This window comes from Solea solea, chromosome 14 (assembly GCF_958295425.1).
Source record: "Solea solea chromosome 14, fSolSol10.1, whole genome shotgun sequence".
Lineage (NCBI taxonomy): Eukaryota > Metazoa > Chordata > Actinopteri > Pleuronectiformes > Soleidae > Solea > Solea solea.
Window position 1 is genome coordinate 24,894,642 of NC_081147.1, and position 23,506 is coordinate 24,918,147.

At 41.4% G+C, this 23,506-nt stretch overlaps 1 protein-coding gene across 11 annotated transcripts in view; it reads left to right on the plus strand.

Moving 5' to 3' along the window:
• rapgef2b (Rap guanine nucleotide exchange factor 2b) overlaps nucleotides 1-23,506 on the plus strand; it is a 96,193-nt gene that overhangs the window by 36,675 nt on the left and 36,012 nt on the right. For 10 of the 11 annotated variants that reach the window (XM_058649163.1, XM_058649164.1, XM_058649172.1 and 7 more), the window contains 3 exons: nucleotides 1,609-1,692; nucleotides 12,683-12,758; nucleotides 15,635-15,802. In XM_058649163.1, coding sequence (XP_058505146.1) covers nucleotides 1,609-1,692; nucleotides 12,683-12,758; nucleotides 15,635-15,802 — 328 coding nt within the window. Of the gene's footprint in view, nucleotides 1-1,608; nucleotides 1,693-7,473; nucleotides 7,676-12,682; nucleotides 12,759-15,634; nucleotides 15,803-23,506 lie in introns of those variants that run through there. The other variant, XM_058649174.1, reaches the window with a different exon arrangement.

Sequence of the window (23,506 nt, forward strand, 5' to 3'; positions counted from 1 at the left end):
TACAGTGTTTCCTGTTTTAAAAACTGATTATAATAATAGTAACAGTCAATGCAAAAATGAAAGCAGTTTTATGAAGCCTGTTTCTGTTCAGCATTACTGTAATGTTCATATTTGTTCATAGAAAGATGGTATCAATGTTTCGAGTCACGAGAATACTTCCTCCTTTGGAATTTCTACTTCCTTTTTACTGTCACTGTTTAACATCTCCGAAAAAAGCACACAGGAAAACTTCAGCACAACCTTTTCATAAGCAATAGAAAAGCTTTTATTTTTTTCATCAAACTTCATGTTCAAAAGAGATTCTAAAAGTCAAAGTTGATTCAGCAGCACTTGATATTTGAACTGACCTGCACAGTGTGTGCATATGTCACGCTTGTCCTTTGAGCCTTTTGATGGGCTGCATATAAATAAGAGAAAGCTTTAACCTTTTGATCCATCCCTCTGGCGTTTGTTTACAGTGCTTTGGCGGTAGGTTAACATCCAGGGCCTCTCGGTTAATCCTGCATTTACTGAGAGTGTTCACTGAGATGCAGCCATGTGAGATTATTGCTTTGCAATCCCTCCATCCATGATGGCTGGAGGATAATCCTGAATGTATATATATATACTGTATAATGCATTATCTGAAAACAAAATGTTGTCAAAAACTGTCTTTGATTTTCCTTTAAAAGCCCAGCTATAGACCTTAAGATTCTAGAAAAAAAAGGTCTGCAATTTAAACTGAATTTACACAAAAAGGCGTCTTGTGGTGTGTGGTGACAGTGTTAATGTCTCTGTGTGTACTTGTGGGTGTTTGTTTACCAGTAATTTTGTGCACACTTGACAGCCAGATCATCATACAGGGGTCAGACGGAGTTTGCTCTGTCTGCCATGCCCAATTTCCTGGTCTGTGAGTCTCAGTTGGGCCATGGGTGTGGGTGGAGGAGAGATTATTCCTCAGTTCATTCATTGTGCCGTGCGCTCTTCCTCCTCTTTCCCTCTAACACTCAGTCTGTCTCCAGTTTTCTTCCTGTCACTGTCTGTTTTCTCAGCTCTGTACTTGGCACAGTGAGCCGCTTCACATTCCTGAAGCGTTTAATCACAGCATCATTACATAATTCTTCAGATAAAGCAAATGACGCACAATATTATCATTAAGGAGTGTAGGGACTGGCACGAACATCATTTATTATTATTATTTATCAATCTGTTTTGTCAACCATACATCGATCCGTGTCAATTAATTATCAGAGGAAAATAAAACGAGTCAGATGGATTTTTATAAATTGCTTGTTTTTTTGTTTTGACCAACAAACCAAGACAGAAAATCAGAAAATGTTTACACTTGAGTTTTTATTATGATTAATCACTTTATTTGCACTATTAATTACTGCTCCAAAATTAATAACTTCTTGGAAAGTTTCTTCAGAGTGGCAGAACTTACTGTATAGTAAGAAACTTTACTGTTCCAGATCAAAATTGTTATCCTGGATTTGTATCTTACCCTGTCCCTTACTCTATTCACTATTCAGAATAATTGATAAATGCTTTGATCATCTCAACATTTGAATACTCGCTGTTTTCTAACCTGAATGTGTCTCTTGTTCTCTCTCTCTCTCTCTCTTTCAGCCCTGATGACATTGGGAGCTGCTGGTACATCCTGCTGTCAGGCTCCGTCTTCATTAAGGAGTCCATGTTCCTGCCCAGAAGCAGGTAGGATCACTCGTCAGGCCGTTTTGGGTCTGGGTGCCGTTTGAAGCACGACTTAATTTGGGTACTAACATAAGAACAGCCCTCTCCCCTCAAAGAGGAATCAGAGTCACAAAGGTAAAAAGGTAATCCTGGACTCTGGCACAAAAAAAGAAAATCCATTCTTATCACCGTATCCAGAGGAGATTTCAACATCTGCACTGTGTGCAGAATAATTACTAAAGGTTACAGAGGACACGCACATGTTCCATATCCGCAAATATCAATTCTGCTTATGATGCCACTGGAGAAAAAGGAAGTGACCAATGCTGCCAACTGGTTTTTTCTTTCCCTCTATAATCATTGGGCAAAATGTGACTATTTTTACTTGAACATAAATTTGTCAGCAAATTGGTGCACACATGGCTTCAATTTGCACAGTTCAAAAATGCCAATGTGACCCACACACAGGGTTGTTTGCTTCTTTTAGCCAAGAGAAGGATTCTGTGCCACTGCCCTTCATATGCAAACCTATCAAGTGTCTTATCATGTAGCTTCAGTGAGAAAAATCCATTAAATTTTTAAAGATTTGGAGTAAGTGAAAGCACAACGTCTACCACTTAAAATAGCATAAACTATTCAAACCACACAGCAAAGAACACACTTTTACTCACATTCTCATTGAAATACAGTAAGTCACCAAGACTTGAGGAGGTTGTTGATCTTGACCAATCAAAATAAAGGCCTGTTTTGAATCCAAATAGGATATTTTTTCCAAAACTGGCACCACCCAAATTTAGTTTCCCTGTCAAGTATTTATGTAAACATTGCGTACAAATTGGCGTACGGGAAGAAATAATTGAACAGTACGTACATGTATCCAACAAGTAAATGACTAATAAATGAAATTATAGTGGGACACAGTTGTAATGATATAAAATGTCCCTTCAAGTGAAGTATTTCATAATTTTCTTTAAATAACATGTTTATTCATCCGCCCATTCATAATTTAGCACAACAATATCACAGTACTACATTTAAATATTAACACAAGTCAATACGTCATGACTGACTTCTATTGCGTCCACGTTTTGTGCCAAGAAAGACAAATATTATGAGTGTATGAGTGAGCGATATTGTCATCAGTCCAGGTACAACATTTATCTACAACACATTCAGAGGACTTGAGATTTGTGTTCTCCTCTCGCGCTCGCAGCAGTGATCACCACCTCTGAAGCCAAGTCCCAAATGTTAAAAAGCTGCGATTTCACAAGTGGATCCGTTACATGACACCAATGCAGTGGGCGTCTTGAAAACAATGATCTTTTCATCCATTAGGCTTGCATAACACACCTACGGCCACTAAGAGCCGGGGGGCCGTCACTTGAGCCCGCGGAGTGGAGTTTGTGCCAGCGGTGCGGTGTGGGGGGGGGGGGGGGGGGGTCAGCAGCGGTCATTCTCTGGATTCACATGAACGTGGGAGGCATTTAAAAATGCAAGGCTCGATCAGAAATGTGCCAAAAGGCTGCTTCCCTCTTTAATATAACCTTTACAGTTTTGCCAAGGTGAATGTGTGTGTGTGTGTGGGGGATGCCGGAGAGGGATTTGCAGATATTGGTAGATTAAAGTTAATGCCCAGCTGCAGGTGCTGGGGGGGGAGGAGAGATGGCTTTGAAAATGTTTACTAAGCATATGTTACAGAGACGCCTGTGTAGGGGGATCAACTGTGCCATGCGAGACTGTAAAGGGGTTCGTAATTAGCTCGCTATGTTTTCCAGTGATGCCAAGTGCCTTGCACAAGACGTGTGTTTCTGTCAAGTGCAGAAAAAAATAAATATATATATATATATATATATATATATATATATATATATATTTTGATGCACAAACTGCATCTTGAGCAATTTCCATTCAAAGTGCTCAGAACACAATGTGTGCAGCCACCCTTCAAATAAACAGCCAGACAATACAATTACACAGGGACATTACACCATGCAGTGGTGTGTGTGTGCACATAAAGACATTTATGGCCTCCATTTATTTAGGTTTGCAAAATTATACCAACACAGTCCTCATCCACATTTTTTAGCATTTTGTTGACATGCTTACAATAGCTTCCCCCCCCCCCCCCACACACACACACACACACACTTATACAAATCTCCTGTGAAGATTGATTGTTTTGTTTCCAAAGCAAAAGTAGTGTGATGTTGTTATAGTCTGGGCGGAGGACTCTGAAGAGAATTTAACACCATTTATGACAACAGTCAAACATGATTGTCAAGGCCTCTTATATGTAACAAGATAGAATAAAACATAAGAGACTGAAATGGTGGTCCGAATTCTGACTTTATGTTTGTCGTATTGAATGCGTGGCATTTAAAAACCATGTTATGAGTAAAATTGAATTGAGAAATGTTCGTTTTTGTTTGCTCTCTATTCAAACTGCAGCCTCGACCTCAGTCCTTGGTGTTTGGCTACATTATGAAAACCATGATGTTTCTTTTTTTAATATTTTAACTTTAGTATTCAAAGCTTTCAAAGACTCCAGGGTTATGTAAGTCACTCTCTTGTGTAATGTTGAATGAATTGACATATTTAAAAAGAGAGATTTGTTATTGCAGTGTGGTAGAATAGTGCAGATTTAACAAAGTTAGAAGTAACTGTCCATCAATCCGTCCATCTTCTACCACTTTATCCTTAGGACACACCTACGGTCAATTTACCTAATCCCCATATTATTGCATGTTTTTGGACTGTGGGAGAAAACCTATGCACACACGGGGAGAACATGCAAACTCCAATACAGAAAGGCCCTTGTTGAAGAAATAACCTTTTTGAATTTTGAATTCATTTGTTGAGGAATTTTAACATTTTGCGTTTTTTATATAATCTTTCTTCTTTCGGGGATTGTCTTTAATTGCCTCGGTGACATCACCTTGTCTATAACGAGGAGGGCAAAACAGCTCGGAGGGTAAATTGGTTGTGACACGAGGAACTGAACTGAGTCCAGCGGGAGTTCCTGAAGCTTTTAAAGATGTGTTGGAATTGAGTTTCAGACAGCACCCTGCCTAGAAATGGCCGTCCATATCTACACTGGCAGCAAGGTTGAAAACCTGATATGCCTCCCGTCATTTCTCCCGGTGCCTTCTTTCGCACTCTCTGCCCCTCTCTCCCCCCCACACCACCCCTCGCTGCTCCCTGTAGTGAGATGTGATCCAGGGGAAGACAAACGTCGGTCATCAGATGAAGAAGCTGCAACTCAGAGACCAGTAGTGTGAAATCAAATACAAACCACGTAAATAAATCATAATAAATCGGTTGAAAAGTACAGTTTTTTTGTCAGATTAGGTGATGGAGTATGATAGAGAAATACGACTTAAGACAAGTTTATTTCATTACATTTAAGTACGTAAAAAAAGGGAGGTTCAAATATGAAAAAAATTAACTGAAAGTAAAGCGTAATTGTAAAGTGTGGATATATTATATATTTTATATATATATATATATATATATATATATATATATATATACTGTGTATATACTGTGTATATATATACTGTGTATATATAATTAGCCTATCATACCTGTTTTGTTTCCAGCGTACGTTGGCTGAGTAATCTTGGTAATCTTAACATCATTTCTCAAATTTAGTTTTAGTTTTGGCACAGGGACTGGTGGTGGAGGTGACAGGGTTAGGAAAGAGTTGCAAACATGGAACATTTATTGCTAAAATTAACTACTCCTAAATAAGAAGAGCTGATGTCGCAACTCGCAGTTTCTTGCAAATCTGCAACTTATTTTAAGCCGTAGACGAAGCTCCTGAAATACCCAAAGACTTGAAATAATGGTTCCAAACAAACACTAAAAGAGAGCCTCTCATTTAAATATAATGAACTTATGGAGCTATTTTTAATCTTATGCAGTCTAAAACTCCTAACTTCCATTTCGAGATATACCCTTCATTACTGGAACTTTCACTCTGGTTTCACATCCTCTGTCGCATGCTGCTGTCACAGCCTTTAATGACATTGTTAGCAAACTACTGTCAGGACTTTACCACCGGTCAACCACTGAATCATCGGTCACTGCGTTATCAAAACCACATAACACATGCTTGCTGAATTGCTTCCTATCAGCAGGATTCATGAGAATGAGAGCCGACTCACTTCTGTTGGGAAAGAGGTTAATAAAGGTTGAGACTTTTCTTTGAATGCAGCTGCAGTTCACACTCATCGGTAGCTGAAGTTGACCAACTCATCCGTTCAAAGTTATTCCCAAATTGTGCAATCGCTGAATCGCTGGCCTTTTTTGTTTTTTTTTCTTTCCAAAGAAATAAATGCTGTTTGCATGAGTGTTGGGACCAGAGAATAATTAACTCTCAGTTAATTACAGATAATGCTGTGGCTCACTTGACATCTATTCATCAATCATTACAATGAAATGAAGCATTGTTGTCAGATAATAAAATGTAATTATTTTGAAATAGCACTCCTATTTAAAACATCATAATATAATGTACATAATCGTCGGAGGGTTAGAATATTTCTGTGCTTTGTGTTGCTATAGCAACCTCACATTTGAAAGGAAGACATTTGCAGGGTTCAACCAGAAGAGTCGTGTTTATCTTTTTAAATACGCCACAATCACAGGGGGAATAAAACTAAAGCAACTTTGTCTTCAAGTGTAATCAGTGTCCATTTAGTCTTGAAGCGCATAAACACACTGACAGTGGTTCTGCATTTGTATAGTCTGCTTATTGTCTCATTTAGTTATTTCTAGCTCTACCCTTGGCAGTTAAAATTCAACCCGTCCTGCATCCTTTTTTCAATACGCATATTTTTAAATTAACGATCATCTGTCTTTGGTTTCCTCTAAAAATGAAGTGCGGCGTAAATCACTTCAAGAGAATAAGTCGGACACGTGTGAAATGAAAGCAAGGGCTGATGGGTTAGTGTTGGGTACTGACAAAAAGCCGCTTGATCGACTTTATCCCCCAGTTATGTTTATTTTTCACTAAGCAGTTTTAAGTCTAATCCTCTGTGCACCTTGCTGCCTAATCATTACATATGTCCACTGCAGATAAAGATTGTTGTGAAGAAAAAGCACGAGGTGAAACAAAACTTATTATAAGTATAACTTAACTTCTTTGAACTAAATGGCAACAAGAGGTCAAAGAAACAACTCTCTAAACAACATTAGTCACAACTAAAATCACATTTTTTAATTACATTGTCCAGAACTCATTAAAACTTCCCACGCAGACACCTGCAAGGCATGCACTGCAATTAATTTTGACATTAATATTAATGTTGCTGGAAGTGTGCCAACATTAGATAATGTTGTTGTATATCAAGGGACAATGTGAATTAATAGTGTACAGTACAGAAAATCATGTATATTAAAAAATGTAAAAAAATATGACCCAGGTGCAATATAACGCTTCTCAGAAAAATGAATTCAAGATTTATTTGTTAGTTTACAGTGTTATCAGAAAGTTTATGAGTAACTCCTGCTGAAAGGGGAGGTCAGAATCTGTCTCCAGCTACTCACTCCTACATAATGCTCTCACACACACACACACACACACACACAAACACACACCCCACCCTCTCACTTAGCAACTATGTAGCAGGAAGTGAGTCGTACGCTGGAATGCTGGATGTAGTCACTCAGTGCACCACAGTACACAGAGAGAGGGAGGGAGGGAGTGAGTGAGTGAGTGAGAGAGAAAGGGGGCAGAGCCATCGGACACAGGCTGATTCACACACACTTTTCAGAGCCACACACTCTCATTCCCACAAACAAATCTCAGACAGCAGCAGCAGCAGCAGCAGCACTGAGGCGTGCACCAGGACGATATGCCGCAGTCACACCACAGTCTTGGGACTTGGAACACGCATGTGGAACTAACTCTGGACTAGCAGCAGGGGGATATTTTTTCTGGAAGCCTATCCTGGTGTCTTATCAGGTGACGGTGTCACTCTGAGAACAGTTTGGACTGGGGGTGAGTGACCACACTCCAGTTGGCATTTAACCCCAGCACACAGCATGAATCACTGCTGTTCTCGGCTTGGAAACTCCAGTGTAAGGGGCGGGGGTTGGTGGGTGGGTGGGGGGGGGGGTTGTAATTTAAAAATCCAACTCATCTCCAAACCAGGAGCTGCTCACAGTAAAACCTTCAAGTCTTGAATCCAGAGCATGACTTTGATGTTATTTTGAGTTTGTGAGGGAGCACAGTGTGCTGCCAGTAAAAGGGGTGTGTGCTGTTCATGTTTGGTGCGTTAGACGTGGATTTTGGCAACTTTGAAACCAAAACAACGATGGAACTCCCACTGTGGAAGAGAATGTGTTGGAATTGGATGATAAAAGCAGCGACAATTGATGGATAACATCTTTGGGGGGTAGGGTACGGGGGGGCGGAGGGAGTTTTGAGCGGCTATTGTTAAACTCTTTGCCTTAGTAATGTGAAGTTGTATTTTGGGAAGCAATAGTCACGAGCCAGTTGCACATTCTTGGCAGCGGTGTCGGCTTCTATTCCAGAAGTGGCGGGGCAAACGTTTGGGGTGTGCTGTATTGTGTATGTGTGTGGTGCGGCGGCACATGTTGTAACCATGTGAAATTTTGTTTGTGTTTGAAAGGTGAAAGTGAGGTTTGACTATCTGGGGAAGCTTTGAGGGGATGAAGGCATGTTGGTGAACTCTTCCAACCTGGGTGTTGTTTTAATTGGGGATGGGCATATTCGATTATTATAATATATTACAAAAATAAAAATAAATTCTTTCCACTCCAATGACGGCCTAATTTGTGATGCATCTGTCATCACAAGGTGGCAGCGGCAACACGTGTTTAGTGGGTGCACTTCGTGTGTGTTTGCAGATTGTGACATTTACCAGGGTCTTTGAATGCATCTCATTTCCTTCTCCCATTAGCTCAAGACAATGTGAATCCTGCGTTATTTTCACTATCTCTCATGCACTGGAGATATTGTCAAATGATACCGTAGAATATTCAATTACTGGAAATGCTTATCCCATGTTTCCGTTGGAGAACCATTCACTGCGAGAGTTCCATCCACCTCCCTCCCCTGACCTCTCCTTCGCTGTCTTGGGTCTAAAGTCTTGCATAACCAGGGATTTTAGTCTTCATCCTTCTTAAAGGTCTGGTGTGTGAAAAAATCTGTTTTGCCCACTCATCACTTATTCCGTTAAATAGCTTAACAAAGTGAAAAGACCTTAACATCCTTTTCCCCTCTTCCTTTCACTGTCCTCCTCCAGCTCAGAGCAGCCCGGGTGCAGATTAGGGATCGCACCGGTTCAGTCAGACGGCAGAAATGATCTGAGGTTTTGACAGCGGCCTGACGGGCTTGCAGAGAGAAAAGCTGGTGATGAATGTGGAACGACATTCCAGACACCGAGGCTCGTTGTATAACGGTTGGGGGTGGGAAATGCAAGGCCGCTGAGGCAGGAGAGCTGTCAGTCATTCAGCTGAGAACGAACCTCAGGAACCTTTAATTTGAACATGAGATACTGGCCGCCTGCGTGAAAGCAGCTCATATAAAGCCTCTCATGCTGGAGTAGGAACATATTTGGGAACACCTTTAAAGGATTTCAAGTCTCCAGCTGGATGTTTACTACCTTAATGCTAACTTGTCAGTCACCTGTAAAGCTTAAAATGTCGTGACGCAAGAGCATATGTTAAAGACCGATGATGTCTGTACCAACAGTTGCTACACGAGTGAGAATTTTTCCCTTTACAGGATAAGATGAACAGCAGCTATAGCGCTGTCTAATTACTACTGAGCACGATGCCTGGGTACTAAGGAGATATCCTCGTTTGCCTAAAATTGGACTTGCTCAGTTATAATGACCCGAATGTTGATGCGTGCTTTCTGCTACTGGAAATAGAAATGACTTTTATTTTTCTGGGCAGACATGTTTGAATACTGTGAGAGCTACAGATGCTGGCCAGTTTGTGGCTACCAGGGTGTGAAAGAAAGATAAGATGAAGTCGGTCTCTAGCTTTAACTTTCCAAAGACAGAAAGTAACAAACCAAGTCATGACGTCACTCACAAGAATCTAAACTCCTCCAAAATCATGACGTGACCTGGAAGCGACTTAGAAGTCGATTATTAATCTGTATTTTCAATGACCTCTTCCCAGCGGCAAGGCCAAGGAAATTACAGGTATATAAACGCAGGTCTATAAACTAAAGCAGATGAACTTAATGCACCACGCGGCAGCATTTTGAGGGTTAAAAAGTACAACACTGATCATCTGTGCTCAGTTTTGCGCTCTTGTTATGCAAGAGTTACATTCCTGCTCAAGCATCTGACACCTCTCTTATCTTTTCTCATCCTCATATCTGCTTTTCCCAGTTTGCCAGCCAACACACACTGAGGTCGTTACGGAAAAGAAAAAAAAAAGAAAAAACGTACAGTACATCTGCCTGTGGAGATGGAATTCTTAAGCGATGGATTTTCATACGTGCACACACTTTGGCATCATTAGATTTGGGTCAACTTGCATTTATTTATTTGCTGTTTTGAGAGTGTTGGGATTACCACACTCCAAGCCAAACTGGAAAATTAAAAGTTTATTCAAGACATTTATTGTCTGGCACATTCACCCACGTGGTCGGTATGGTACCTGATATTTGCTCAGGAATAATCACAGAGCAGTAGACGCTTTAATCTCCAAACAACGACGTTTTCTGTTCGGGGGGAAAAAAAAAACCCTTCCCACCCCCTCACTCTTCACTTCCATAATCCCCTCTTTAATATCTCACATTGCCAGTGGCATTTGCCTCCTGCAAAATGGAGGATTGGATTACTAATATCAGGAAGGCAGTGGAGGAACATGATTGAACATGCCACTTTGGTGTTTGCATTTGGTGGCCTAACGTGTTTTGTGATGCATTATGGGTGGAATCGCGACTCTCCCTTTTACATGCGAGACAGTGAGCCCAGGGAGGCTCTCCGGGATAAGAGCCGGTACCAACTCCAGCTGCCTGTAAAACCAGATCAAAAGCATTTGCTCGCTCGTCTCTGAAGCTGCTGCCCAGCTGACAAATCATCTTTGCTGGAAGTAAGTTGCAAAAGAAATGCAGCGTTTTGTCTTCTTGCCGGAGCATAAGACACAGTAAAGCGTAAGCTCCACATTCTCCGTCTATCCCCGCGTAGAACTCGGGCAAGGAGAGTTTAAAGGCTATATAAACTGAAGCTCGAGCAAAACAGACCACATCTATCAGTGTGAATCATCCCACTGACAACCACCCTCCCCCCGCTCTCTCTCGGCTCACTGTGGTCTTTGATTTCACTATATCATCAGCAGTGTTTTCAAATATGAATCATGTATAGCTATTTGTCAACCAGTTGTTCTAAAGGCATCAGAAAGTTGACAAATGGAGAAAAAAACATTGAAAAAACAAAATTGCTGCTCTGGCAGAGTAACAACAGAACAGCTGACAAAAGAAGAAAAAAAACACACAAACCCGCACAAAGGCTCGTCTGTGAAAAGAGGCAGAAAGAGAAAAGCAGAGCCAGCTAAATTGACTTGTAGAAAATAAAAGGCTCCACAGAAATCACTATTAGCGCTCTGCAGAAGTGTTTTTTTTTTGTTTTGCAGCTGTGTGGTGTTTATTTCACAGCCTGGCCACAACAAGTAGCCACAACCTTGGGGCTCCAGAGCGTTTAGACCACGCTGTGCTGGAGGTTGTGCCTCTGTCGACATGATTGATGAAAACTTCACCCCCGCAGCCTCGGTACAGGTCGCCACGCACAACTTACTCGCTGTTCACTTCATCTGAGGAAAACCTTTCACACCTGCTACTTCACTCAGTGTGAAGAAACTCAACAGATAGATTGTGAGTTAAAAAAAAAATGTCACATCAGTGATCATCAATTCCTGATTATTCATCATCAGTTAAAATGCTAATTGTCGAGTTGCCTGTTTTTGTTCAACCTACTGTCCGAGACCTGAGAAATACAACATTTCTTATCATATATTATAATCATATGTGTGAAATCCTCATATTTGAAATGTCAAATACTGAATATGTTACCAAAATCATTTTCTTTTCATAAATGAATTAGTTAGTGATCAGGTGATTATGTTTCCCATCATAGATGATAAAGAAACCACTTCATACTGTATCAATAACACCCCTATTTAACAAATTGGTATAGACCAATTATTTCAGCTATAAAAGGATGTGAATACATAAAGTTTTAGCCCTCCTGGCCACCTTGGCTTGAATTAAAAATCGAAAGAGCAACGTTTCTAGTGTACTATCTTAAGTCTTGTGTCTAAATGATGAATCTCCGCAACACTCAACTCATTGGAAGGTTTGCCAACTCAACAGCAGTGTGATCTTTCTGGGTCACGCACACGTTTATCTAACTAAACAATCAGCAAACCAACAAGATGTGAAGATGTGGGTCAGTTTCCTTATCAAAAGATGCTAAAAATAGTAAACAAGGAAGTCATTATGTCTCTGCATTGAGGTCAGCCGCTGGACAAAAGCCTACATTCTTTACCCAACCCTCAGGTCGGTCCTCCTCATGCTCAGTATTTCCACGGCTGCTCCGCTGGCGTGGACAGACGTTCGCCTTTAATATTCCTCGGTCCACGCCCACCCAGCAGCCCTAAATTTGGAATATTGTACAAGCTGTGACGTCGTGAAAGTGGACTTTTCCAGAGGCGGGTGTTCCCCCCCCCCCCTCAGCTGAAAGAAGGTGTTGTCCCGTCAATGCTGCTCTGTTTCCCTTTTTATACAAGAGTTCCATAATGCATATTTATAATGTCGGATAAAGTGGCAACGACTGTGTAAGGCTCCTGCAGCCGTCGGACTGCTCTTTGGCTGCAGTGAGGTTCACAGCTCGCCGGGACTATGCATGGGTGCTTTCACTTGACAGGCAAACGGCGTAAATAGAACTGTGTCAATACATTCTCCACTTTCTGTCCGTGAATATTGACTCTTAATGTATATTTATCTCATTTTTCCCTCCTCCAGTTTTGGGAAGCGATCAGCAGGCAGCCTGCGCCGTGGATGTGAGTGCATCGTACTGGAACCATCAGAGATGATTGTGGTGAGACCCTTTTTTTGGACTTTTCAGCAAACACGTGTCAAAGACACAACCTCAAGCACAGATTTACACAAAGTGAGACGCTTAATTTCAGTTGGATAATCTGTGCCTGTGTTGTACAGCTACATGATGCAAAAGCAACATGGCACACACTTGTCTTTTCAGGCACAGAATCACATGTCTTGTAACTTTGTTGACCTGCTTTGTGTTTAAATGCAAACCAAAAGTAACAAGACATACAAATTCGCTAAGTATTAGAGCTCGATTCATCAATTATTAATCGATTACTAAATTGATTGAGAACTATTTCGATAATCGATTAATCGGTTCAAAGCTTTTTTCATGATTAAAACAAGATTTCCGATTGTTTACGCTTCTTAAATGTGAGTATTTAACAAAGAAATCCATAAAAATTAATCTTTTTGGTTTGTGGACAAACATCGTCATTTCCAGGTTTGACAAACACTGCTCAACATTTTTTAAGGTTTTCTGATATTTTATGGCCCAATCGATTAATCGAGACAATAATCGACAGATGAATCGATTATGAAAATAATCGTTAGTTGCAGCTCTAGTAAGTATAATTATTGATTTTGCATATGAAGAGAAAACTGTATCCACGTGGGTCATAAAGTGTAGCTTTTCTACAACAGGGTGTGAACATAATTTAGAATATTGCCCTTGACGGTTGGCCCTGTGATGTTTTAGACTAATCTGTGTAAGCACCACCATTAATGAATTGATCTCACTTTTAAAGTGCGTTCATATCGGTGCAGTCAGTGTCTTTGCTGGAGTCCTTCCAACATGCGGGGGTCGTCTGAGTCCAAGGCTGACGCGAACTTTGTTCAACTTCTATGTAAACAACAAAAAAAATAATGAAATGTCGACTTGGAGAAGAGTCTACTGTGTTGCCAGCGTGTCAGTGGGACACAGCGAAGTATCAGCACAACACAGTCATGTGTTCAGGGTCACAGCAGAAGGGCCACAGTAACCTACATTTAAAACAAAGTCAACATTGTGGAAATCGGAGCAGCTGTTTATCACAGTGGATGCAATGATGACTATGTACGTTACACTGTTACTCTGATGACGCCAAGAAGAGAAGCGAGAACATTGCTTGACGAGGCGGTTAGGACTGACATTTTGTTGTAGTTACTAATTTGAGTCCACTAACCAATCACATGCCAAGTCTGTAAAATACCATAATTTACTAAATCTAGTTTTATCAAAGTCGAAAAAAACTACAAAACATATTCAATTGTGTAGCATTTATTGTTGATCAACTAAACAATGAATCCACCAGTTATCAAAATACTGTGTTGGACAAGAATAAAGAGGTTTGAATGTAACACTTGGTGCCACCTTAAAAGTTTGAGATGAAATCTGACGCACATGCAGTTTAGGATTCATGAATTATTTAATCGTTCTATTGTTGGCCATTTTCAGGCAGTAGGGTGTCGAGAGGTGTGAACTGAGATGTACACATTCTTATTACTGTCGGTGTTTACTGCCACCTTAAAATCTCATACTCGCCACCATTTCTAGCACATATGACACAAATTCACCCTTTGCCGCTTGTAGAAAAGAAGACCTCAAATATAACCCAGGGTTATTTTGCAAATAACAACTGGTTGGCATTGCTGCCGCCACAGAACATCTCCGTAATCTCACTTTCACATGCTGTAATTGCCGTGTCTCCTTGAATATGCACTGTAAAAAGAGAGAGGGGGGGGGCTTCTGTTAACTGAGCTTCTACTGTATCTGACACACACACACAAACTGCCTGTAATAACACCCTCTGCTCTGCTCGCTGCACACACTCTGTGGCCTTAGCCTGCTTGCTATTATAGGTGCCATCCTGCCCTATAATCAGTGCGAGGGCTTTTTGCTCTGCCTCCATGCAGAAACAGAAAAAACAGAAAGATGCACACATGTCGTAGACCTGCGTTTTCAAACACGATTTAAGACACTAATGCGACCAAGGAAGGAAAAAATAAGCCGCTCACGTGGCTATAGTGTACACACACTCGCACACACATGTACACATTGCTCAGAGATTTGCAATTAGACACACAATCACACTTATGCTCTCGCTCTCACACACAACTCCCCTGCCGTTGTCATGGCAGCAGTTGGTGCGGCAGAGGGAGATTTTTTTTTTTTGGCAGTGTAATCCCAAAGGCTGAACACTGAAATGTGAAGCTAGGAAAGGAGAGGAGGAAAGGAAAAGAGTAAACTTACTTGTCATTCCATCATGACCCAAAGCCACCAGGGAACAGAGTGGTCTCATTTAAGTAGCACTGAGCCGCAGATACTTAAGAAAGCTGTATGACTTCACCGACTTTTATGCGAAAGTGGCATCATGTACCAGTTTCCACTGCATAAATGTGTTTTTTCCTCCTCATTAAAAATGGAAACACGGGGTTTTTAACGTGTAATTTCATTGTGAATAATGTGTTTAACAGGATTGAGGGTTTCTCTGTTTCTCTGTTCATCTCCATACTCCGCCAGGCTCCATTTTTGTTTTCGTCTGTCAATTTATTCTCCATCAGACCTCTCTCCCTCCTTTCCTGCCTCCTTCCCTCCTACAATCCTCACTCCGTTTCTGTCTCCCTTTTTCATGTTGTGAGCCTTTGACGTAGGTGTGTATCGTATGGCCCCCCACACACTTCTATTTTTACGCAATCAGTGGGGCAGTAGGCAGGCACGGGGGGAGGAGGAGGAGGAGGAGGAGGAGGAATCAGAGATGGAGTGTAAGAGGGTGGGGTTTTTGGGGATGAGTGTGTGCATGGTGTTTTGGGTAGGAGTGAGGATGGGCGTGAATGAAGACGATGACGGTCTCTCTTTTTTCCCCTCCCCTCCCTCTCAATCATATTCAGGTGGACTATATGGATGAAAATGAGGAATACTTTCAGCGACAAGCCTCGCACAGACAGTCCCGCCGGCGCTTTCGGAAGATCAACCAGAAAGGCGAGAGGCAGACGATCATCGACACAGTGGATCCGTACCCCACAGGGAAGCCTCCCATAGCCCGGGGATACCACACGGTGAGTTGCAGCCCTGCGTTACAGTTTCTGTGTGTTTACCCTCGCTGCGGTTCATCGCTATGCAACTCGGCAGCAGCTCCGAGCTCCTCTGTTTTGTGCTAATGTTTTGTTTTGTGTGTCACGCTCGTGCCTCAGAGTGAAACATTGTGTCGTCTCTTACGCCAACTTTGTGCCCCCCCCACCCCCACGTTTTCGGTGTCTGATGCTGACGCTGGTTTGAAGGTTGTTTTGATGTGTCGTCCCATGGATGGAGAGCGCTCCTCTCGTCCTCGGGAGAGAACCTTGTTTTCTAATCTCTGCTGTGGTCTGTCCTCTGTGCAGTGTGGAATTGTTGTTTTTAATTGTTCTTGATAGATTAGAGTTGGTGCACTTGTGTGTAATTGAGCTCCTGCTGCTTGCAGTGTGTCACTCACTTCTCTCTCTCCCTCTGGTGTTTCCCTCAGCGTCCCTTTGACTCCTCACAAACCCTCGTTTGTCTGTGCTTGATTGTTTGTCGGATTAATATCCTGCAAATGAAGTTCTAATCATGTTTTTGTCCATGAAAGAAAAAGAAAAACTGCATTTGTCCTCTCCCTGTACACACTGTTCAAAACACTTCTGAGCACAATAATAACAGTCAATACATTTGTTGTTCTCCTGACTTCACAAGTTGAATTTGCCCTGGAGAGTCTTTTCAAAAAGTACATGCACTGTGTGATGATAGTGTAATCATCCAACTTATGTAAATGCAATTAGTTCACTTTGGAAGTTATGTCCTTTCATGTGTCTTTAATTTGCTCAATTGAGGCTTCAACAAAGGGCTTTTATTTATATATATATATGTGTATATATATATATATATATATATATATATATATATATATATATATATATATATATATTTATATATATATATATATATATATTTATATATATTTATATATATATATATATATATATATATATATATATATATATAAGCCTGTGTTGGTTTTGTTTTTTTGGAGGGTAAACGGAAGAAAATAATTGGATCATTTTGAAAAATCCTCAGTTTTTGGACTTCACAGACATTTGCCTTTTCATTTTGTGTGATCGCGCTCAGCTCACATCTCGCATTACATTGGTGGATTTTCCGTGACACGGCACGGACAGGCGCTGTAATTGGTGCAAGATCTGACATCTCTATAACCTTTTTATAAAAATAACCACTTTTTGCTTCAAGATACAAAGTTACTTTTATGGAAAATGTGGAAAATAGTAAGAAGACAGACAAACTTGTGTACTGTATTCCACAAAATTTGCACCTCAAAATGCAGGAAATGGTGTTTCAGAGAGTTAGTCATTTCATTTCTAACCCACCTACAATACTAGCGCCTTCTGTAACCCTAACCCTTGGAAACAAAAATGGACACTTAACTCTTGTCCAACTTTTGCAACACTAAGAAAGATTTAAGGTTTGTCATTATAGTAGAGTAGAGTATAGTAGAGTTTGTCATTATAGTAGTATAAATGTGTCATCATTGAAGTACATCTATGAAAAACAAACTGGTCTTGTTTTGTTTTGGGGATTTTTTTTGCTCTTTATTAAATATTGACTGACAGTTGAAGGTGAGAGTATTGTGAGTGACAGGTTGGTTAGTTTGGGAGAAGCAGAGTGCTCCAGGGGCAGCTTGTTTTGTGAATTTTACCTGTGTTCTCTTCCTATGTGAAGGACATTTCATTCTCCAGAGCCAGGGTTCGATACAGTCCTCTGACAATATTCCATGAATACCATTTTAAAACTTGGAAAATTGACAATGCCAATTATGAGAGACAAAAGCAGGGCTGTAGTTTTCGAAATCACAGTGTATTGACTTTCTCCATGTGAAGGGATTCCACTCCAGCAGCGGAGAGTTAGTTGCCCGTTGTGTTGCACCAGACCATCTCCCATCTGTGCTTCCATTCTCTGGGAAAAGGGAGCAAAGCATGTTCACACTAATGATGTAAATACCCAGCATGCAATTGCTGCACAGAGGTTTTCCTGTTCTGCACAATTTCACCGCATTCCCTTCATTCCTGACATTATCCCTGGGGGGGGGTTCTTCTGTCAGTCCGCCGGTTCTTCGTGGAACTCTACGAAACCATCGCTCTTAAAAAGGGGAAAACAAAAATATGCTGCAACATCGTGTTCCTCCTTCCTCCGTGCGGCCCCACCCTCGTTCCTAAATTTAGACAGGCTGTGATTTTGATTCGGAAGACTGCACTGAACTTTCTCATGGCCCGACTTCTCCCATCGCACACTCAACTCTTGCCGCTCTAGTATCGCTCCTGTGGGAGGGATGGAGCGGTGCCATGGCAACCAGCACTCCCAAATGGGCTGTGCTTGAGTTCACACACAAGTACAGTAGGAAAGGGAGCTAACTTAACATGAGTGTCGTGTGGTGATGCTGCTGCTGCTGCTGCTGCTGCTGCTGCTGCTACAGCTGCTGATGACAGCGGGGTGGAGGCAAGCAGAGTGACACATTAATGACTATAGACGGCTAAGCTGACGTAGTAAGCTAATCTCTAGTATATAGAATACAGGCACTGCTCAGATTTTCCTCCTTATTACCCTGAGGCATATTTAGGTGGTGAGAAATGCTGCCAGGATGAATTTGGGATTAAAGAAAAGGATATTTTTAACTCTGTTTACTTGCACCTATTAAAGCAAATCAAAACAATAGAGGAATCAAGGTTGTAGCTATGGAGTCAGTTATTATTTAAGACTGAAATTGTGGTCACGAGTTATTGAATGATTAATATACTGTATTCTTTTTTACATTTTTCTTCTCTTCTGTCAAATAGTAAAACGGTGACTAATCTACCGCTTTAACAATTAGCCATTTAATCTATTTAATCTAAAATAACATTATGATTAGATCAGACTCTCCTCTGCACTGTAGTAAACAGAATAATGTTCCGTTTAACCGTTTGTTGCACAACTAGTTTTGGAATTATCTCCAGATTAACCTGCTTTGTTGAGGTCGTACCTCAGTCAGGGCTTCACCATCAACTCACGACACGTTTAATACGACACGGTGCATTTCTTTTGCGTGGTGCAGAGAAACCAAATGGAACGTTTTCATTCACAATTCTTAAAAGGTGATTTCTACTTGTTATTATCGCTATGCTATTAAGATCTGCTATTTGAAATGACATCAATTATCTCATAATAAACCGCGGAGTGAGCCTCTTTATTTGAAACTTAATGGGTTTTTTTGAGCATGAAGAGACGTGATGTACTAATGACAGGCCTCGTCAGTCGGAGTCAGAATCCTGAATTTGTAATTTGTGACTGCAGGGTCGCGGGTTTGAATCCCCTGTAGTGACCAGACTCTTTGGTGAACAGCTGTGTGAGCTGCTGTTTGTCCCTGAGCAACAGACTGAACCTGCTCAGACATTGCACAGTAAGAGTGCTCGCTCAATAATATAAATGTAATGCTGACCCAGTCGTGGAACTCCCAGTGGGAGTACACACACACACACACACACAGCCCCCACCGCTATCTGATAAAGAGCTATTATCTATATGAAGTGAGGATAATTTGGCTCTTGCTGTATTTATAGTGCAGTAAAGTTGTGTCTTGAATCAGTAAACACAGTTTCATTTGAATCTGTCGGACATTTACTATACTAATTGGAAATCTGAGTTTCATAAACTCCACCATTAGTTGATTAAGTGTTCAGCCGGTCGGTTAATCAACCTGTCAGCTTCAATTTTAGCTCTCAAACGCTGCGTGCTTCTTCCTACCCACTCACTAGGGAAACTTCAGAATGTTTTTGATCGTTTTTGGATTTTCCAGCACTTTTATGCACCGTATCTTTAATACGCTGGTCCCTCGTGTGGTTGTTTAAGAGCCCAGAACATGGAAACTATGAGGTATTGTTGCAGTTTTTAACATCTATAAAGCAGTCTTGTAATCAGCCCTGAGTCGATGTTTTAATTCAGCAGGGTTTTCAGTGGACACATCGTCCGGCTCTCTGAGTCGCCAGCTTCCCTTCACCGTTGCTTTTAAGCTTTAGATTCTTTTCTATGTTCTTTCTGTGAATGTGGTGTGAAAATAATGGACTGAAAACACTTTGATATCCAGCCGACAAACGGCATCAGTGGATTTATTCTGAACTCGTGCTCATGGTCGTGGGGAACGGTCAGAGAGATCAAAGTAAAGGTGTTGCTCGGAGAGACATTTTGCTCTCTTCTGTACATTGTCGGTCACTTTTTTCTTTCTCTTGCACAGGAAACGACGACACGCTTCTAATTTGTACGGTCGGTCCAAATCAATGACACAAATAAGTGGCACGAAATGATATTCATTTATTATTTATTATACATCTGTCAGCCAGTTTGAAGGTTCAAGGAAGGTCCTGTTTGTACAACGACAATCCCAACTTTGAAAAACTGCATTATCGCTCAGAAAAAATGTAGTGATTCACTGAGAAATGTGAGGAATCTGCTGTGAATGGCTGTCGGGGTTACTCACACTTCATGGCACAAGTCCCTTTTTTGTGTCTCAGATAGGAGAGCAGGCTCCTTGTGATAAGAGGGCTGCATTAGTGTTTCCTCCTAAGAGGAATAGAATGACCTTTGCTGTATTTCTAAGGGGAACGTTGGCAGCTTTGGCTCCGCTGCTCTTTTCAGATTTACTATCAAAGACCACACCTCCTTTTTCACATTAAGAGCCTCTGATTTACAGTATGTAAATCCTTTATGTCACTGTTTGCTGAAGCAAGTTAAGCTCTTGCCCCAAGTATTATGTCATTTGATTTGAGTAATGGAGCTGAATCCATCTTAAAAAGCACAGAGATGCATGGTTATAGCCTTAATGTGCAGTTTTTTTGGGGGGCGAACCAGTGAATGTAAAGCCTTAAAGTAAGTATAGATGCATATAAATAAATGTGCTTGTGTTTCCATAGATGCATCTTGTTTAAATCCGGGGCGGTGAAAAGAGACAGTGTTCAGAACTAAACATGACTCAGCGCTCAGAACAGTGGGTTAACACTTGGCTGCCTTGTTCAAAGTGGACACAGTGGAGTTATTCCTAGATTTACTCTCTATATTCACACGCTCACACTCACGGTCTGTGTATATCATGTCCTCAGAAAGGCTCGAGTTTATTACCTCCCACTTTTAAATATTATCTCATCGTCATATGAAACAGACTTTTGGGCCGCCTAACCTGACACACACATGGCAAATAATGAGTGTCCTCATACTATCTTTTAAACTCCTCCTCATCTTCAAACGTTACTTCAAACTGAACAGATGAGTAATCTTCCTTCTCTGGGTTTACTCAGTGGCCAGGGCGGCATCCGAGGCCCCAAACAGCTGTTCTATAAATATATAAGCAGCAGGAGGCAGACAATCAATACTCCTACTTTCCTCTTTCCCCTCCATCCGGGCCGCCTGGTGGTTTGTGAGGTTGGCCTGCAATCAGAGGGTCGCAGGTTTAATCCCCGTGGCAGCAAACATGTCCACCGGCAATTGTGTGCGTTCTGTTGTTCTGTGACCTTGACAATGACATTGCTCACTCATCGAGTGACAACTTCTTAATTGCTGTAAGATATACTGTACCTGGAAGCAGAGCACTAACATTCGTGCTAATAAACTGTGTGGAGTTACCATGGTCACTGCATGTTTTCCCTGTTGTGCATGGCTGCCACAATATCCACATAAAAATAGTTAATACTTACGGTGCTGCGCATGTACACGTGTGATCAAATACTAGAATATTTGTTTGAATCCAGCTCAACGGGACCGGACAGGCGCATGAATCCGAGGTCTAGTCACAACAATGCTATCGACTTAGCTCAGGGCAGAAACAGTGGGGGAAACGATCAGTCTAGCTCTGTGCAAAGGTGACGAGATCTGCCCACAGGCACCTCTCGCATTATTAACGGACACAGTTCTCGTGCAGTTCATGCATACAAACCAACACCTAAGCATAACAGTGGCATTAATTATGTTGTATAGTAACGAGATGGATTTAAATCATCATATCATTCCCCAAATTTAACATTTAATGCCATTTTTTTCTCAAAGAGGATTCAGCAAAGACACAAGATTTGATTTTTTTTTAACACTAACACACAACGCAGCACAACTTAATTGTATAATGGTTGTTTGGTTAGAGTTTGAAACTGTCCTGCAGTGGTTAATGAGGAGGTTGTGAAGTTAAATGATCTGATCAGTAATCTGCAGGCATGCTTAAAAAACAGTGTTTTTGTGTGTGTGTGTTGTGTGTGTGTGTGTGTGTGCGAGCCAGAATAGTAATACATGCATCTGTGAGTTCTGCTTGTGTCCTTGGCTACGAGCACGCAAGAACTCAGAATTTTGACCTTGAATATATTTCACTGTGCGAGTCCTTGAAACAGTTGAAAGGATTTCACCAGCAGGTTCATATAATCTTTTTCTATATATGAATAAAAGAGTGTTAACATCCTTTTACAAAAGAACAGGCTGTTGGTTTTCATATCAAAGCAACAGAAGCAACAAGCGTCACATGTCCTACAACAATAAGTACTATTGACAACAGTGATGTACCAGTTCACCAGCAAACATGTATTGATCAGGCTCAGTTCAGTGGAGAGGATGTCACTCTGTGAGCAGCTGACCGTGCCATTGTTCGGTGAGGGTTTCTCACCCTGGGTTTCTCACCTCCTCGATGTTTGATAACCTCCATCTCCCTCTCTTCTCTCCTTAACTCGGCTCGCAGGAATGCAATAAACCCCAGGTACCGTATCTGCTAACACTGTTGCCTGTTGTGTTTATATAGTGCGTCTTGTGTCGTCTGCTGTGCTGAGTTTTTGTAGCCGTCTGTGTTGTTTTGCTTCTGGGTTTATCTGAGTCTACTTCCTGTTTGTTGTCTCCACTTTCCTTAATAAATACCTTGCATTTTCTGACTGATAAGGACGGGAAAGATGAGCCTCAGTCCCCCACCCACGTTCTACCAATTCAGTTCTTCTGAAATGCTCCGTCTTCTTGCTTCCTCACATTATTATCTCCTGTTGGATCTAAAAATAAGCGTGCATGGTTTGAACCTGAGCTCATGGCGTAGGCGAGCGATGACAGAGGAGTGATAAACATCGCCTCTGGAACAGCTTATGGACCTGTAAACTGAGATAATGGTGACAATTTAGCTGATTGAGGTGCCTGGTATCTGTATCACTGCTGAGGATGTTGCTGACTATCTTTAAGGCTCTGCAGACTATTATTATCCCTGCTGTGTGTGTGTGTGTGTTTGAATCCAGTGGCTCTTCACTTGTCAGTGATGCAAACATCTACCAGTTGCCCAGTGAATGTGCCACATATTAGTGTTTTTATATGTGTTTGTTTACAATGGCTTTTTAAAGGTACTTATCCGAGCATTGAGCAGCTATTTTAAGACATACCTAACATTCGCACCCTCGTGGGCTTCAGTTATAAACATAGCATCACCGCTCCGTGCTAAGTCTGGAACCAGTATGTCATATTTATTTCTGACCTTGCGTCACGGAGTCCTGCCGTGTCCAGGCAGAACTGGACAGTGACAGAGAGGCTGCAAAGATCAGAAGTCACGATGTGGAGTCGTCATGAGAGCAGAGAGAGAACAAACCTGCCACTCACTCTCGGCAGAGGAAAAAGCCAAGCTCCTATTTTTGGAGCCGTCCTTTGTGACAACCTGCTTCGCTTCAGCTGTGAATCGACGTTAGCGCGGAAGCAGACGTGGT